This window comes from Branchiostoma floridae, chromosome 1 (genome assembly GCF_000003815.2).
Source record: "Branchiostoma floridae strain S238N-H82 chromosome 1, Bfl_VNyyK, whole genome shotgun sequence".
Taxonomy (NCBI): domain Eukaryota; kingdom Metazoa; phylum Chordata; class Leptocardii; order Amphioxiformes; family Branchiostomatidae; genus Branchiostoma; species Branchiostoma floridae.
The window spans coordinates 13,428,618-13,446,897 of NC_049979.1; the positions used below are offsets into that span (position 1 = coordinate 13,428,618).

The 18,280-nt window shown below is 41.8% G+C and overlaps 2 protein-coding genes across 3 annotated transcripts in view; one reads left to right on the forward strand and one right to left on the reverse strand.

Moving 5' to 3' along the window:
- The first annotated feature begins 37 nt into the window (after positions 1–37).
- On the forward strand, positions 38–8,855 carry LOC118415674 (eukaryotic translation initiation factor 5-like). 2 transcript variants are annotated; one of them, XM_035820416.1, is made up of 12 exons: positions 38–284; positions 1,716–1,785; positions 2,260–2,430; positions 3,847–3,928; positions 4,187–4,359; positions 4,681–4,797; positions 5,202–5,330; positions 5,773–5,940; positions 6,300–6,461; positions 6,817–6,981; positions 7,373–7,492; positions 7,710–8,855. In XM_035820416.1, the coding sequence occupies exons 3-12, from the start codon at positions 2,359–2,361 to the stop codon at positions 7,803–7,805; spliced, it is 1,284 nt and encodes a 427-aa protein (XP_035676309.1). In that variant the 5' UTR covers positions 38–284; positions 1,716–1,785; positions 2,260–2,358; the 3' UTR covers positions 7,806–8,855. The 2 variants fall into 2 exon arrangements, with proteins under 2 accessions (XP_035676309.1, XP_035676302.1); XM_035820409.1 differs by having other exon boundaries at positions 39–284; positions 1,716–1,827.
- Positions 8,856–9,122: 267 nt separating this feature from the next.
- The window catches only part of LOC118415376 (ninein-like protein), a gene marked incomplete in the record, with an annotated part of 31,946 nt that continues 22,788 nt past the window's right edge, over positions 9,123–18,280 (reverse strand). The window contains 11 exon segments of the mRNA XM_035819937.1: positions 9,123–10,188; positions 10,579–10,782; positions 11,463–11,618; positions 11,920–11,988; positions 12,503–12,628; positions 13,045–13,245; positions 14,261–14,434; positions 14,951–15,151; positions 15,479–15,766; positions 16,172–16,405; positions 17,187–17,360. Of these exon segments, the coding sequence (XP_035675830.1) occupies positions 10,003–10,188; positions 10,579–10,782; positions 11,463–11,618; positions 11,920–11,988; positions 12,503–12,628; positions 13,045–13,245; positions 14,261–14,434; positions 14,951–15,151; positions 15,479–15,766; positions 16,172–16,405; positions 17,187–17,360 (2,013 nt within the window).

Consider the following 18,280-nt stretch of genomic DNA (forward strand, 5'->3'; position numbering starts at 1 on the left):
GAGGTGCTGCGTAGTGTGGCATGTTTTGTCCCAATATTTTGTCGTTTTAAGAAACTATCTACCAACTTATACGGCTAGAGTAGTTGACAAACCCAGGGGGTTATTTTCATGCTGTTAAACTGTGAATTTTCTCTGTTTTCTTCCAACAGACGGTGGTATACTGCGCGCAGCCATCCCGGACGAAATTCTGTTGCCATCCAACACCCTACCTGGGCACCACTTTGCTGTGTCTACCATTGCTTTGCAACCGCAACCTTTGTATATGTCTTTGTTTTGTCGCAACGGTAAGTTAAGATGAACAAAATTTGGGTTACTTAAGATACAATTTCTTCGTGAATCGGTCCGCCATACGTCGGCATAAAATCGCATCTTCGTACGTGCCGAGTGGCGGTAGAATTTTCAACATGGCGGACAAGTTTCTATTTCAGGCCCATTTTGCCATGTGTGGGGCCAGGCCACGTAGCTGGTACTTCCCAAATGTCACATCCGCAGAAACCTTCCGATAACTTTCAACGACTTAACTGAACGCACAGGCCTGTGCGATAGAAGCGACAATTAAATTCGTGAATTGTCAATCAGTTAGGTTGGTAATTGCGTAAGGAAGAGAGCCACATGGATCGATATGACACATGGACATTCAGGGCACGTACGGTTTGTGGTTTATAAGTTGAAAAACATGGTTGTTTCTTACCTGTGCGGTCGTTGTGACTTTGTCACATAGTCGTCCTGATTACAGATTATTCGTGGCAATGAGAATTTAACCATTTCTGAATGTCGCACCACGTGAGAAAGTCTCCATATGGGAAGTTCACGGCATGGCACGCAGCGACATGGCAGGCACGTGATGCGGGTTTTACCATTAGATGATTAAATCCGTATTCTTTGGTGCTAATGTAACTGTGATTAGGTGCAACATGTTTTATGGGACATAGAAGACAGATATTGGTGCAGCTGGTTTTTACACATTGGTCACATAAATTTGTAAAACTAGCAGCCACTTCAAGGTCATTCACGTCACAGTTGAGTTTTGGAAAATGAACTTTACCACAAGGAAAACTGTCTGATTCAGTGATTGTTCATTTCTTTGCTAAGAATTTGCAGTGAGTGCATCATTTTGTATGGTTGGAAGATAGTGTCAATTCTATTTCAAACGTGAGTATTGATTATCCAACCAGCTCTATATTAAAAAGGGGTATCTTGTGTCCTTCTTGAATATTTCTATCATAATGTAAATGAAGCATCTGTTAAAACAAAAGCAGGCTGTCTATGCCATTTTTATACACATACTGATATTCAGTGCAACAAGGCAGGGAATCTGGTGACGCCCAAGTTTGGCAAGATACCAAAGGCAATTTTTCCACTCTGTATGCCTTAGCTGTGCATATCCCTGCAGACATGTAACTGCTGGGGTATTTCATCCAGACTGGATAAGGTCGTGATCCAATCAGCCCTTATGAGAAGATCCTGGGCCTCGTGCTGCAATAGTGTGCTTGTGAGCCTGTACATTGCCAGAGGGATATGGGTGAAAATGTGATGATCACTGAATAAAGATAGTCTTTTTACACAACCAAACTATTCACGGGTGATTGAGTATATCTGTAATTAGAATCAAAAGCCACATAACAGTTTTGTTTTAGCATTACCCATCAGCTACATGCGCTGTGAGTAGAAAAGGGATTGATGTTGGCTTCATGTCCCTTCTCTCCATACTACAGAGTTGTTGCTGAGGCCCTGGGCTAATCTCAGTGACCCTACAGGACTCTCCTACAGTTGTCAACCAATCAGGTGGGTCCATCACAAGCACCCACGGGTTCCGCGGCCAATAAGGTGTGTCTTCTCCACTTCCACTTCCAACACCAGTGTGTGTCGCTGTATGTGTGTGTGTGTCCCTGTTGTAATTATTTTGGTAACTATGTTCCTTTTCAGTGATATGTGAACATACCATTATCATGTGTGTTTGTATGTCACTGTCAGTCCATACCATTATCGTGTGTTTGTGTGTCAGTTCACAGTCTTGCTAATACCTTTTAAGTTACACTTGCTGTTTCCTTGTCTCATTTGTATGTTTGGTGTTTCAGCAAGCACTAACCATACATCTGAGTGTACTTATATTGTCACATTCCTTGTTAAAGTCATCCTTGTTTGTCATTGCTACACTTCATTTATTCACTGAATGTACATCGTCTATGCATTTGTTGTCTCTATTGTCCTAACCCCCAAAATTTGTTTATTTAAACTAATAGTGCCCTTCTTTCCCAGGTTTATGCCTTGGACCAAGAACGAGCGCTTGATATGCAGTAGAAAGAGTCATCTTAAGTGTGTTCGGTATAAGAATAAACACAACAGAAATCAGCAGCCATGGCACTCAATGTCAACAGAGAAGTGCAAGACCAGTTCTATCGCTACAAGATGCCCCGCATCATAGCTAAGGTAGGCAGATTTCCTTTTTGTCTTGCAGTGGCTATCTTGTGATACACGTTGACATGACTGATACATGTAGTACTTTAGGCCTAGGAAAAATGCTGTGTTTTCTGTTTCAGTTCAGAAAAAAAAGGGATTGTTTTTTTTTTTCTTGTAATTTTTTTAGGCTGGCTTAACTCTAATGATACATATTACAAAATAGTTGAACAAAGTAAACTGAAATGCATGGTAACACTTGTCTTTCAATGTCAAACTTTCATTTTGTTCCATTATACAATTTTATCCTTCATGAGATAGGACAAGCAGTGTTTTACTTGAATAGGAACCGGACTGAATAAAAAAAGTCTAACTAGAAATATGTGACCTGACTGTCCACCCAAAAAGAAGTCTAGGTTCGGCAGGATTTTTTAGGTTAGGTAGGGAAACACATTTTTCCTAGGTCTTAGCACCTTTTTGTTTACTCACATCTTGAAGCTATTAGTTTCTTCTTGATGATTGTCACAAGAGAATAAGTTTGTTTATTTTTATTTATCCAGGGGTACATGTCGCCTGGCTGGCGTTTTTCAAAGATCCCTGGGGGGAAACCCCCGTACATACATAACAATAAACGATAACAATATAAAATCAATTAAATGGTGACACAGCAAGAATTGGCAAATAATAACGCAATTCAACTAAGACAAAATAAGGCAAGTCAATTGTACAACATTAATCCTAATATAACTCCGAAATCATAAATGAAATCAAATAGGTAATGGGAATTTGCATACCAATGTGAACAAAAAAAGACATGACAGATTGCATATTAGACCATGTGGTATTCTGCTGTGTAGATGGTTTTGAAAGTGGAGATAGATGATGCTGTTCTTAAGTGTGCAGGTAGCGAGTTCCACAAAGCTGCACCAGAAAACGAGAGAGACTTCTTCTTGTATTGTAACTGTGTTTTTGGTAGTTGAAGCCCCCCCTGTGTACTGTGCCGGGTGTGGTGCGAGTGTGTGTCTGCAGATGTAGTGAAGAGTTGGGAAATGTGTGGAGGAAACATACCGTTGAGAGCCTTGAACATGAAAACAGCCTTAGCTCTTCTGTGGTGCTGTGCTACAGGGGTCCAGCCTAGTGAATTCAAGACAGTTTCCCTAGGAGTGTAGTGGCTGCACCCTAATATTACCCTGCCCGCCCTATATTGTAACTTTTGGAGTTTGTCTATGGCCCCTTTACCTCCCTGGCCCCATACAGTACTGCAATATTGAATGTGGGGGAGGAACAGACTAGTGTAGATTGTCAACAGCACTTGTCTGTTTAGGTATGGCCTTAGACACTTCATGATGCCAATTATCTGCGACAGCTTCTTATTGACATGGAGAAAGTGGTCATTCTTAGGATCTATGCCATGATGATAGAAGTTTGATTTATTCTGTCTGCTCGCAGGTGGAAGGAAAAGGAAATGGCATCAAGACGGTGATCCCCAACATGACCGAAGTTGCCAAGGCACTTAGCCGCCCAGCCACATGTAAGTAACTGATTGTTGTTGGTGTGTCTGTTAAAAAATCAGTTTCAGGTGTTAAGTTGTATGAATAAAGTAATAACTGGTTGGATTGATGACCCTCACCACAGAAATTTAAAAAGTGCTGAATGAGAGGGCAGTGAAGCTTTTGTCATTTAGGAGACAGTGTGAAGATCTTTGCTAGGTATAGTCACAAGATTAAATTTCCAGCTGCCTTGGTGCAAGACTTGTAAGTTAATAGAAAAGGAATGCTTTGTTCTGCAGACACAACTAAGTTCTTCGGCTGTGAGCTTGGTGCGCAGACCCAATTGGATGTGAAGAATGATCGCTACATCGTGAACGGTGCCCATGATGCTGCTAAGCTGCAAGACTTGCTCGACATCTTCATCAAAAAGTTCGTCCTCTGCCAAGAGTGCGACAACCCAGAAACTAATCTGGTAAGCAGAGTACCACTCGGGATACTTCAATCCTGGGTCATAGACTACTATACAAATAGAACTGTCTGGAGCTTAAACTTTAAGCACACACACATAGTTTGTATATGGATGGTAAATATTGGAGGATTACAGCATTGCACTGAGAGGATATACAGGAATGACAAGCAATGATCTATTTGAGGAAGAAAACTAAAGGTTGTAGGTCTCAATCATGGAGCTAATCAGTCATGGCAACCTGTTTTTATAGAGTTTTATACTTGCTATTAGACTACACAGTAGTTCTCCTCAACTCATGACTGTTGATTTTTTTCTTATTTTCAGAAAGTCTTTGTCAAGAAAGGAGTGATTGCCCAGCACTGTATTGCCTGTGGCCACTCAGGCATGCTTGACATGACCCACAAGCTCACCACGTACATTCTCAAGTACCCACCAGATCAGGTATGAGCTCCTTCTGATAGTGCTGCTGGCAGCTTCAGCTGGGTTCTAAGAGAAGTCATGGTCATTTTGCTTCAAACAATTAAAAAGCTAGAAAAATTGATGTGATAGATTTTGTTACATGAATTCAACGAAAAAGAAGCATCTATGGACGCATGAACTCACATAAATGAAATGCTTTGTAGATGCTTTCTAAGCTACTTGTGAAATATCTGATTTGAAGAATTTTGCATTGAGATTGTTGTACTGAGCCTCTGACATAACAAATCACATCACACAAATAAGATTATAAAGTTATAAACTGATATATGTAGTACCATCCTTTTCTTAGACTCAAAGCCTCCAATCTGACTTTTTGCGCCATTAGAGGCAGATTAATTTATCCTTTCCCTGTCTCCAATGTGCAGACCAAAGCCAAGGATACCCCCAGTAAGACGGACTCCAAGCGCAAGCGTGACAAGAAGGGGAAGCAGCAGCAGGAGAATGGGACTGACGGTGGGTCGCCCACCTCACACAGCCCCCCTCCAGATAAGGAGGTGAGTTAGTGCATTTACAAACTTCCTTTACTGTAGGGAGATGTTCAAAGATGTTATATCAAGGGTCTTTACATGACATGGTATGAAAGCTACCCAGAGTGTATGCCAACTGTGCTGATAAAATGTATCAAGTTGCTGTAGCTCTATCAACAATTAGCTAAAGACACAGAGACTTGATGTTTTTGGATATGGCACATGAGTTTGTTTAATGATTTTTTTATTGACATGTTGTATGTGTGTATGTTGCAAACTATATGTGTCCAAGTATTATGTGTATTACTCCTGGAAGACTAGTTGTTGCAATGATATGTTAACAACTAAAGGAGTCAATGAACAATAAACAATAAACAACTGCATGAGAAATATATCACACAGAAGCAACCAGCTTGTAGATGATATAGTAGGTGGTGCTGTTTTTTAAAGAAAGACTGTTGATCCTCAGGACGACGACTGGGGCGATGATGGTGACTGGTCCGTGGATACGAGTGCCGAGGCGGTGGCTGCTCGTATGGAGCAGCTCCTGACCGACGGCGCCAAGGCCATAACTCTGAACGACGACTTGGTCAAGACTGTTGAGGAACGTCTCAACCTCTTCTTTGAGTTTGTCAAGGTGAGTGAAAGGCTTTAACATTTAGGCTATATATGAAAATGTGCCAATAGAGTGTGGGAGAATGTATTTGGCCCATTGTTGAGAAGTCCTGAGCAGAAACAAGAAATGATGACAAGCAATAGAAGTTACATTGTAATCACGTTCATATCAAAGAAGCAATTTTTCTCAGTCCTTACATACTTATCAAACCTGTTGTTTGATCATGGTTGTTTGATCATGGGACTATGTTTTTTTCACATGTGTACTGAGTAAACTAGTAGAACTAGAGGGGTTAGTTGTTACGTCTTTTCTACAGTTTTCAGTTCTCAGTTTCAGATGTGACAGATTCGTTGTGTATTCTGACTGTGACTTGTGTTTAGGCCAAGCGTGACGCAGGTCAGATTGAGGGGAATGACAAGGAGATCTTCGCCGAGGCCGAGCGCCTCGAGGTCCATGAGAAGGGCATCCTTGTGCTGTGTGAGCTACTGCTGGATGACAAGATGGTCACCCAGCTCAAGAAGTACCGCAAAATTTTCCTCCGGGTAAGTGTTGCGACTTGCAGCCTTATTCCTTATAGCTTCCAAGTTCATTTTCTCTACTGCTAAACCAATCAAGGTTTCATTGCTTTTGTTATATGTGAATGTTGCAAGATGTCAAGATACTTCATATATTTTGTGGGGAATGACATATATGCTTTATTTGATTTGTACATGACCAAAATGAAGGGATTTTATTTTAAATTTTATTGTTTAATGTAGATAGGCTTGGTGCAGCAAGTTAAATGTCGTCATATTATAACAATAGGACCACCAACCTGGAATACCACTTCCTAGATACTGCTATTCAATATAGCAGTTTGTAATGGGTTTTAATACTACAGCCTCTCCCATGTCACAGTTCTGCTACGAGAGCCCCAAAACCCAGAAGAACCTGCTGGGAGGGTTTGAGCAGCTGGTGAACCTTCACAAGGACGTCCTGCTGCCCAAGGTGGCCGTGCTGCTGAAGATCATGTACGACCTGGACCTGGTGGATGAGGAGGTCATCCTGCAGTGGGGAGACAAGGTACCCTGGAGTCATAGGGTTTATTCCTAGTGCAGCAGGTTCAGGATCACTGATGTATCTGCTACTCTTTCATTCTAGTCAATTTCATGGTACAAGAGTCACCATGTCAACATGCCTTCGTCTTGGATTAAATTAGAATTCACTTGTAAAATGACTGGTATCACACTTTTCTCAAGTTCAAGTCATGAAACCCTTCGTAGTTGCTTCAATGAATCATTAGACACTCAGATTACTATTAGAAGCTTTTGGGAAGTTTTAGTAAAAAAGGGGGTAAGGCTGTGAAAGGATCTTGGCAAGTTTTGAAACAGTATGGGCACTTCCCACGCAGTAGCTTATGCACTGTCAGAACTTGCCAATGTCTTGGGACTGACCTTGCTGTTTTACTGGGCAGGTTTCTAAGAAGTACGTGTCCAAGGAGCTGTCCCAGCAGATCCACGACAAGGCCGCTCCCTTCATCACCTGGCTGAAGGAGGCTGAGGAGGAGACCAGTGAGGATGAGGACGAGGTGGAGGTGAGTACCACAGGACTGGGGCAGAATATGCTAAATAGAAAACCGGGCTGGAGCCTTAGGGCAGCCAAAAAATGCCATCTGTGCGTTGTTGTGTACTTTTCGTTACTAGCTGCTGAAGAACACGCAAGACAGAACAGGGCTGATTTCATACATTTAAGAGATGAGAAATTGACGTTTTGTTTCATCTGAAGGGATTAACTGAGTTTTTTTCTCCCAGGTTGTATATGACAACAAAGCCACCGAGCTGAAAACTGAAAAGGTGCCCACCAACAACCAGGAGGAAGAGGATGACCTGGACATTGATGCCATCTAGAGACATCACACAAAACTGCATTCTCATACTACTGTTTCAACAGATAAACTGGCTGTAGTCTGAACAGTTTAGTAACATAATACATTCAATATTACAGCCATGGCTTAGACATTATGAAATATATATAGACTTAACAGCGGTCTTGAAGTTACAGTTGTTGGATGTAAGTTCTGCTTATACTGACTGGAAAAACTACACATCCTAACAACAAGGCCAAGATTACCATTAATGACAATGGCCAGAAAAGCATTTGGTGTAATAATGTTTATCACAAATAAAGTTCATACTTGTTGTTATACCACAGAAGTTGGTGGCATTTAAGTTTGTAAAACTTCTGCTCAAAGTTATCAATGGTGATACTGAAGCTTTTTTGGACAAAACTGCTGTTGGAGAAAATACAAATGCTGAGATGTCCACAGCTGAAGGTTTAGAACTGACCAGTGGCTTACGTTGAAATTGTACATGCAATGCAGCATGGATGTTAAATACACCTTCCTATGGGCATTCCTAAACAATCGGCAACTTCAATTGCTTTTGCTGTATATCTTGAGAACAAATAGAGTACAAGTAGTTCTTGCAACTGCTCAATGTGAAGTGAGGCTGGCATGTTATGTGCTGTACAGCACCCACATGCTGTATACACAAGTTACATGCTCGAAAAATTATCTACAAGAACTTATGAACAGAAAACATTACATTTAAGTGCAAGCACAGTTGCCTCCACCTGAACCATATACTATGACAGAAGAATCCTGGAGTTTCAAGTTACTTACAAGAAAAAATATTGGTTAGCAACTTGCATTACTGATGAGAAGATTAAGCATTCCTCCGAGCTTATCCTTCCACTTGAGTAAGAAGGCACCATGTAGCTCAACATTTATCAAGATGTGAATCTGTATATTGCAAATTTTAGTAGTTAAGTGATGTTCAATGTAGTGGAAAGTGTCTGTCCTAGAGAAAATATTGTTGGAGTGCTGTTAAGTTTGGTTTACCTTAGTTATGAGTAAGTGGACATGAATAAGTGGAAATAAATAATGCTGTGCTATCAAATGTGTTTATTGAGCACTATCTCTGTCACTTGAGCACTATCACTATCCCTAGTTATGTGCTGTCTGAACAGTGTCCAGCGTTTACTTGGTTACTGCATGCAGTGATTTCAACAACACAGTAAAAGCACTCGGGGCACCTTATCTATCTAGTTATCTTCAGCACGTCAATCATTGTTTCAATGGTCAAATAAAATCTGGAGTTTTAGAATTTCTATAACATGGAGACCTATATAATATATTCTAAAAAATGAACACTGAAGACTAAGAATACACCAAAATAGAATTTATTCCCAAAGCAAGATGAATAGAAACACACAGAAATGGAATGTCCCGATGTCTACCAATCTCACCAGTTTAATATCTCTAACATGTACTGTTCCCAGAATAACTTTAAAACCCTTATGTACCTGTTTTACAAAGTGTCATTCATTACCTAGGCCTGTTTGCAACATTATTTTTTCTTTATTCAACTTCATTGATTCATGAGAAGAAACACCTCCATAAAATAAGGGTTACTGGAATTTGACAGACTATAAAATAGAGCTGCTGTTCTTCCTGGTAAATTCCTAATTGATTACAAAAATTTCTGAGTAGCCCAGGAAAAGTCAACTTCTTGTAACAAAACCGATATACAAGTACATTTAAGACTGTGTACACACAAATCTATATACAGGGTAAATACTTTAAAAACATATTTACAATTTTCATGTACAGAATGCTACAAGGCACCAGAGAAGTACTACATAGGGGGCAATTGCACTTCTTCCCTACATTAGGCAAGAACTGAAGGACGGGCAAGTGACTGGGTAATTTCTAATCTAGCTAGATTCCTGTGCCAAGGCGAGAAGGCTTCATGAACTCAAAATCATGATTCTGAACAATAAAAATTTATTCTAAAAATATGGTTAAATGTTGACCCTTTTTGTGCTAGATACTTTATTACTAAAAGTGTTAAAATAGAATAAAATGTGCAAAATTTTTACACAAACTAATAAGTTTGCTTTGTACACTAAACTGCATGAAAGTAAAATAATCTAATATACAATTTTGCAAGAATACTGTACAAGAATAAGCAGTGAACAGGCCTCAAACGTAGAGCTTCCTGAGGACACCTACAAGGTCAAGGTTACATTTTCAACAGGCACCAGCTATATGACAGCAGGGCAGACCTTCCTAAGGACCCTGACCAGAGAGAGGTTTTTCTCCGCGAGTAGATGGCTGCTGCGCTCGGCCTCCTTCTGGCGCTGCTCTGTGACCTGCAGGGCCTTCATGAGCTGAGCATTCTCCACGTACAAGTCCTTCACCAACAGGTCAGACCGACAGGTCTTCGACAACTGAGAACAGAAAGAACAGAACAGTCAACAAAGTAGTCATTTTCAAGAGGAATGAAACAGCAAATCATACAGAATAATAGTAAGCTACAGGAGTAACATTTCATAGGCTGGGTTGACATGTCCAGAAAAGTCTTTTACTTCATTGGTTGCAAGAGTGCATGGTATCAAGGTTACTGATCAGCAGCCAAACTAGTTTATAACTTCAAAGTTTGTTTTCTTCAGGCAAAAAAATACATTTATTTCTGTCTTATTTTCTAACATCTCAGTCTTTAAGAAATTAAATCAAACCATTTGAAAGAGTCTTCTAGTACTTGGATTTTGCAACAGGCTACTAAAAGCAGGGTAGATACATCCTTGATAACACTTAAAGCTGTGTAAAGAAAGTCTCACCTGTTCCTTGAGTTTGTTAGTTTGTTCATTTAAGACAGTGTGCATTTTGGCCAGCTTGTTGTCCAGCTCTTCCTTGTCCTGTTTCAGTTTGGACACTGTCTTCTCGTGGCCCTGCTGGGCGGTCATCAGCAGTTTGTTGGTCTCCGTAGAACGCTGCTCCAGCGCCACTTCCAGCTCACGACACCGCCGCTCCTTCTCAATCACCTGAGATGAGGAAATAACAATGTCTTTAACTTCAGGATTGGGGAAGGAGATGAGTGGCAACAGTTGACATGGGAAAAACAGGTTAACCCTTGTAGGACTTGAAAGAAACATCAGTCTGTGATGATCCTACATTGCCCTGAGCATTTTTTCTACTGGAGCAAAGCATCATCAAAGTGTGCATTATCTCCAATACTGGCATACAAAAAATGCAATACAATAACATACTAGTACCATTCCTGTCACTCCCCATAGCTAGGCTAGCATTGCACAGTATCTATCATAAATATGCACAATTGTACAGGATGGTCATTCCTTGGTCTTGAGTTCTAACATTCTGGATGTATTATGACTTTTGCATGCATTAGTTCACCCAGCTGTGCCGGTAATAGTAATACTGATGACTGCCATGCAGCTATACTGAAGCAACTTTACCTCTCATCTGTTAAGACTGGAGGTGTGTTACTTTCCTGACACAAGTATTGCACATGCCATTATTATATTATCACACGGTCCACCAATCCTTGTACCCATTCTCTGTCTTAACACCAAAACATGTTTTCTGCTTCACACTACAACATGCACGTCATGTACTGAGCAGACGTCCAGTCTGTGAATCATGCGTTGTTTGTGTGCATATTGTGTGCCTGGCTGTGAGTTCAGCCAGTCCAGCCACCACTCACTTGCAGCCTGGCGTTGTTCAGCTCCTCGGGCGCGACCTTGCCCTGGGACTCGGAGCGAACCTTCTCCAGTTCCATGTCGTGCTGCTCGTGGACGTGCTTCAGCTCTCGGTCCTGCTGAGACTTGCCGACCATCAACTCAGCATTGGCCTTCAGCAGCTGCAGGCCACAGCACACACACCAACACAGAACAGTTGTTGATTGGTGAGGGGGACGTGATCTGACACTGGTTATTGCACAAGCCCACATAGGCCATAATTTAAGGTTTAGTACTAGTACAAATGTAGTTTAGTGATTTATTGAAAATACTAAAATGCTGGAGAGGCGCTTAAATATTTTTTGATTTGAGAGAAGGATGGGTAAAATAACGAACTCTTCTGCATGCATTAGATGTACAACTGTGTAGCTACAAGATTGTGCATTCTACCCAGAACTGATAACAGAACTGTCTGTGACAGACCTTGTCTTTAACCTCCTGAAGCTCCTTGTTGAGCGTCTCCTTTTGCTCTTCCAGCAGGTTGAGTTTTGCCTGGGGAGGGGGGTAGGAATGGTTAAAGAAAACAGGGCACATACCAGAGGAAACTACCTGTCAGTGATGTAAAATGTCTTTATGTGGGTTTAAGTGTACATATTGCACAGGAGCCCCAGTGAGTGACATACAGATGCCAGATGTTGCCCCGGTTTGCACAGGTAGTTAATGGTGAACTTACCTCAGCGAATGTTGCAAAATGAGGACATGTTGATGATTTAGCCAGTTAGCAACATGGGGCAATAGGTTTTCTGTGAGTTGACACATGCATCTAGAGCTGAGAGTTATGTACATTTATAATCCTACATGTGCTTTTGTCTATTCATATTCTGTTGTGTCTTCTTGTTGATGCTTTGTTTGATTGCATGCATTTCTGGATGTGCAGTTAGACCTCTGTATGCCCCCAGGCCTGCCCAGGCCCTACAGACTATGCATGCATCTAACTACTATTGCACAGGATCTCCAGCATGCAGTGACATCCCGGCCATGCTTGTTGTCTGTCTGTTGTTCCAACCTTGTCCAGGTTGTTGATGGCAGCCATGGCCTCCTCCTGCTCCTGTTTCACCATCACCAGCATCTCCTCCTTCTCACGCCGAGCGGCCTCCAGCTCCGAGCGCAGATCAACCAGCGTTATCTCCAGCTGTGGGGATGACAGCCAACCCACAGGCATCAACACAGGGCCGCTCCTACCTTCCATTACGCCCCCTCAACACCAACTTGCATGGTCCCTTCATTCAGTAGCTAAGTTAGTACATTCAGAATCCAAATCTGTACATGGTGAAATTAACCTGGGACAAACTGGGATGCTCTGTTCCCCTCTGCAACAAGCTAGAGATATAAATGGACGAATAGAAAGGTAAGATTTGCCATGATTTAGCTAAAATATAATAAGTACAATAAGTGCTGCACCACCAGCTACTGTTAGTTAGTACATTACTTGGTTGGAACGAGTTTTGCACCTTAACACCACCACCACCTTTATGAAATACATGTAATAAGGACCATGCTCCATTTCAACACCCTTATCTTCCTTCTTTCATGAGCAACACCCCCTACCCTCTGGTTGTCCCTCTGCAGGCCTGTGTTTTGCGCATTCAGTTCCTGGACACGATTGCGGAACTGTTTCTCAGCCTCCTTCTCCCGTTCTTTCTCTGCGACTTGGCGCTCGAGGGTGCCCTTCTGGTTTGCAAAGGCTTGGCGCTCCTCATCAAACGCACGTTTGAGCCGTTCCATCTGCTGGGTGAAATGAGCCTCGACCTGGTGTCAACATGATGGGGAGGTGTGAAGGATTTGTCACGTGACACGGACGATGGAAGGAAGTTGGTCAAGGGGAAAGCACAACTTGGGCTGAGGACATACATGGAGCAGGAGGGAGTATACTTAGGGAATAGTTGTATACAGTACACTGGTGTTCCCTATTTGCCTGCACAAATGGTTACATTAACTTTGAATTGATATATGAGGAAAACATTCTACAATATGCAAAGGAATTAATTCATTTACCAAGACCAGCAGAATTTGTACATCAAGTTTCAGGGAAACAAGGATCAGGTGAGACAACCCAACAGGTCAAGCATTTCATAGTGGATCTCAGACATTCAGTAAATTGAACCTGTGGTTCAGCACAATCAACTTCTTCCAAAATGTCAGCTTTATAAGTGGTGAGTTTAGAGTTAGTAATAGGAGGGTTAGTAAGATGTGATCAATAAACATCATAAAAAATTAGCAAAAATGTAGGTAACTGAACAATTTTAAATGATAATGATCCTTTTTTCCTGTTACATTCCTTTAACTGGAGCAAATGTGGCAAGATCAGAAGCTCATGGTAATTAAAGTTAGTACACAAACCAAAGTTCCCTTCCCTTGAATAGCAGCATGGCCTTTTACACACCGGATTGAAGGGAGTTAGGGTGCTGGATCACTAGGAATTATTCTGCATGTTGGTCACATTAACAGAGTCACAACCTGCACTGATCGAGCTGAATATTTCCATCAGCACAGACCACAAATCAAAGGAATATCTCACTTCAACATCACTCTTTCAAATACCAGCACTTAAAATAATTATTGAAACAAATTCCTTTTGTTCGATATGTTAATTGGAAAGTGAATCTTCAGCTCCTGTATCACCAATAAATTAATTGAAAAGTTGATCCATAAGACTGAGACACAGGGATGAGAAGTTGTTACCATTGGGCATGCATGGTTAGAATGGAGTCATCATGGAACACATTTCAGCTTAGGTCTACCAAGTGCCAAATGGTCTTAGTACCCTCTCTTTCTCTCTCTGTAGCTCCTTCTGTCTGTACTCCTTCTCATCCTCCTTCTCTTGTTCTTTCCGTTGCAATTGTCCCTCTAGCTGCTGTATCTGGTACTGCAGATCGTCCTGCTGTCTCTCAGAGGATTTTTTCACAAGATCGATTTCACCCTGCAACTCTGTCTCCATCTGAAGGTGAGGCCAAATACTTGTCATGTAGAAAAGATGGTGGTCTTTGGGGTCTTATTCCACAGGGAGGTTTGACAGAGTCCCTCATGGGGAATGGTTTAATAGAGCAGACCCAAACAACAAACTTAACAGAATGTGTGCAGATGAAACTGAATGGCAAGAATGTGCTTTGAGGGACTCACAACATAATGATTTAACAAAATGTGTGTCACAAGCATGTGCTATCATATGAAACATAAACAACAATAAGGCAGAAAGCATACAGACTTCAACAAATGCAGTGCTATACTGTACATTCAGTGGACACTTCTGAGAAGTGAATACATGAACAATACTGAAAAATGAGAGACTTGAAAATGGACAAGACTACAAAAACACGCAAACAAAATGATGGTGGATACTAAATCATGTTGATGAAACATAAATTTGGGTCAAACTGCTTGATTGATTTCTCCTGATTGTTCCCGAAATTGACATCCACCATAGACCTACTCCAGGGTGAGAAATGCCCCCTACCCTCTGTTTCTCGCGCTGCAGGTTGGAATTGATGGCCTCTGTTTCCTCAGCACGTTTACGGTATTGCCATGCTTCTTCCAGGTCAGAGTCTTTATTTTTCAGGAGGCCTTCCAGCGTAGCCGTCTTGTTGGCCAGCTCCTCTCGCTCACGATCAAACGTTTTCTGCAGCTGGTCTACCTCCCGATTGTGTTCTGCCTCAGCCTGGAGAAGTGAAAGGGCAAAGGTCATTGCCATAGTGACCACGAAGTGACTGGGGCTGTCACAGACTTGGATGACTGACATCTCTGCAGGTGTGATGTACAAGACACCCAGCTCTGGGTCCCAACCCCAGACCTTTCTCCTCACTACATTCCAAACTCAAGAACATTTTTCATGATTTTTTATGTACTATGAGTTGGTATTATATGATGAAACTGTAAGACTGTAAGAGCTTGTTGTGTCTAGAAAACTGCCCTTTTACCATTTTGAAACACTAGATATTTAATTTAGAATGCCCGGATCTATTATCTTGTGTGAAATTCTCCCTACCCGATCCTTCTCTCTCTGTAGGCTGTTGAGCTGCTGTTGAAGAGCTGACGTCGCACTCTTGAGTTCTTCAACTTTAGTCTTCTGCTGCTTTCCTTCATGCTTCTCTCTCTCCTTCTCTTGCTCCTTGCTGTCCAGCTGGTCTTCTAACTTGGCCACTCTTTTCTGCAGGTCATCCTTCTCTTTGGTCATTCGCTTTTCAATCTTCTCTCTTTCCTGATTCAACTTTTTTCGTTCGTCCTCAAAGCCTCTAGTCAGCTTTTCCTTCTCTTTCCTGAATTCTGCCTCAGCCTGACGAGGCAACAACAAACGAGGTCAAACGTGACTGTCCAACAAACAGCAGGATATTACGGTAACAGGACAAAGACAATGGACAACGTTCTAGATGGCAGGGACACTGACAGCCACATTGAACCACTTTATGCATGAAAGAAACGTTTGGTAGTAGGAAGACAGGCAGAAGCAAATGTTATTACATTTACACTCAATGGTATGCATGGGAACATTAAAGCTGGTTAAGGGCTTTGATGTATTTGTAGTTGTGGTAACTACTGTGCTCTGGCAGCTTGCATCATATACAGGGCACATGCCCATGAAGCAGAAATTTTTATCACTGAAAACCCTTTTCTACACACTACAAGAGATCTGAAGTCACTACAAGGCTTTGTTACTGCAGCAGCATATATCATCCCTGACCTTCTCTTTCTCTTTCTTCAGAGATGCTACTTGTTTGTTCAAGTCATCAACTTTGCTTTTCAGCTGCTTCCCTCCCTCTTTCTCTTTTTCCTGTTCTCTTTGCTTGTCTCCAACTTGCTGCTCAAGCTGCCTGGACCTCTTGGCCAGTTTGTCTTGCTCGCTGGCAAACTTTTCCCTTTCTTCCTCAAATCCCTTTGTCAGTCGTTCCATCTGTTTAGCAAACTCTGCTTCAACCTGACATAAACATGCTCATTAGCTGACACTGTAACCTTACATCAAACCTTGTTAATGACCAATCTACAGAAAATCCTTTCCTCCCAAACACCCACTAGTTGGAGGAAATTTGTGAGTAAATCCTGGCTTCCAACTGTCACCACACATTTTGTTAACACTGAAAAGGGCTACTGAGAAGATGTACATGTTACAGAATGGGAAACAGACAGGCACATTGATTGCTGTTGATGAGTAATGATTGAGATGTTTCATGAAATGTATGAAATGCTTGACAATTACATGGGTTGATACAAGGGAATGAGATATGGAGAGACAATGTCTCCCTGGATGACAACCCCATCCAGAAAAAAGCTGTTGCATGGTTATGACACATGGTCCTGCTCAAACTAAGATGCTTCCCAGGATCATGAGACCTCCCCAGGAGACAACAAAATCCCCTGACATTGTACCAAACGACAGGCAGTGTTATATGCTGCACACTATGTTAGATGTATACTGAGACTAAGTGAAATGTTACACATAGACCTGAAAGGACAAGGTAGGCATCATACAATGAGAAAGATCAGACATGGTAAAATGATGGGTGGAAAAATAGATTTCTAGATAAATGGATGGAACATGGGTGATTGAATAGATGGACTAATGGACAAAATGACGGATGGATAAAATGAAAGATGGATGGATGAAAGGATGGATGAACAAAAAAATGAATGGATGGGGAGGAGAGGATGATAGTTAGATCAGTGAACAATCAACACAACTCATCACCACTGCCCCCTACCTTTTCCCTGGTGTCTGAGGACACAGACTTCTCCAGCTGCACCTTCTCCAGCTCAAAGTTCTTCCTCATGGCCTCCTGCTCCTTCTGGTGCTGCTTCTGGAGAGCCTCCAGCTCCGTCTGGAACTGCTGCTCCATCTGATTCCTCTCCTGGGTGTACGTCTGGCACAGCTCAGCCTGGGAAATAAAACAACCTCTCAGCTCACTACTCTTTAATTCATAGCAAACAAAGTCCTTGTGGCCTCTCTCAGGTCATGGGACGATCAGGGTTGACAAAGAATGGTGGATGCCACTTGAAGCTTCTCAAGCTTACCCCCTTTATGTCATATCAATTTAATTTCCTTACTTTAAGAATTCATAGGATAACGCAGAGCTACGAGCTGCTGCTGAAGACAATGACTACAAGTCCTAAACGGTGCACACCCCAGTTCTTCCGCCACCGGGGTCCGTGGTAGTGCGCGACAAAAAAGTGACGAAAGGCTTCCGAGGGTCTATGTTTGAGTTGAGATTTCTCATTATTTCCTGCGAAATGACATTAAACGGTTACATGGCTGAAAAGCGTAGGAAATGGTGTGTTTTTGGTGCAAATTGCGTTTTGGTCCGCAGCTTACTTCCGGGATATCCCTACGCCTGAATGTGATTAGGCTCGTGACCTAGATTGACCTCTGAAGCGCTGTGTTAAGCCAAGTTGCAATGCCGCGCGTCTTGGATGATTAAAAAAACTGTAGTACTAGAATTTTCTTCATAATTGGCTGGATTACTCTTTAGACTTTCCTCTTTCTGGCAGTATCAGTCGTGCTTGCCGGAAAAATCTGCTTCATCTGTTTTATCCAATGCGAAAATGCCCGATTTTGTGCATCATTTTTGACATGAAAATAATGTTTTTTCCCTATAATTTTTCAAAATTAAAGAAGTTGAAGGATCAAAACTCAGTTGGTCTTGTAGCTGAAGGAATATCCTCTCACCCCATAACCAGTTATTTTGTTTCAGGATAATTCCCTGGAAGAGATGGTCGCTAGACTTGAGGGTGTGCCGCCTCCATTTGAAACCCCAAATAAACTGGGGTGTGCCCCCTAAAGGAGGCAAAAAGCTGCATG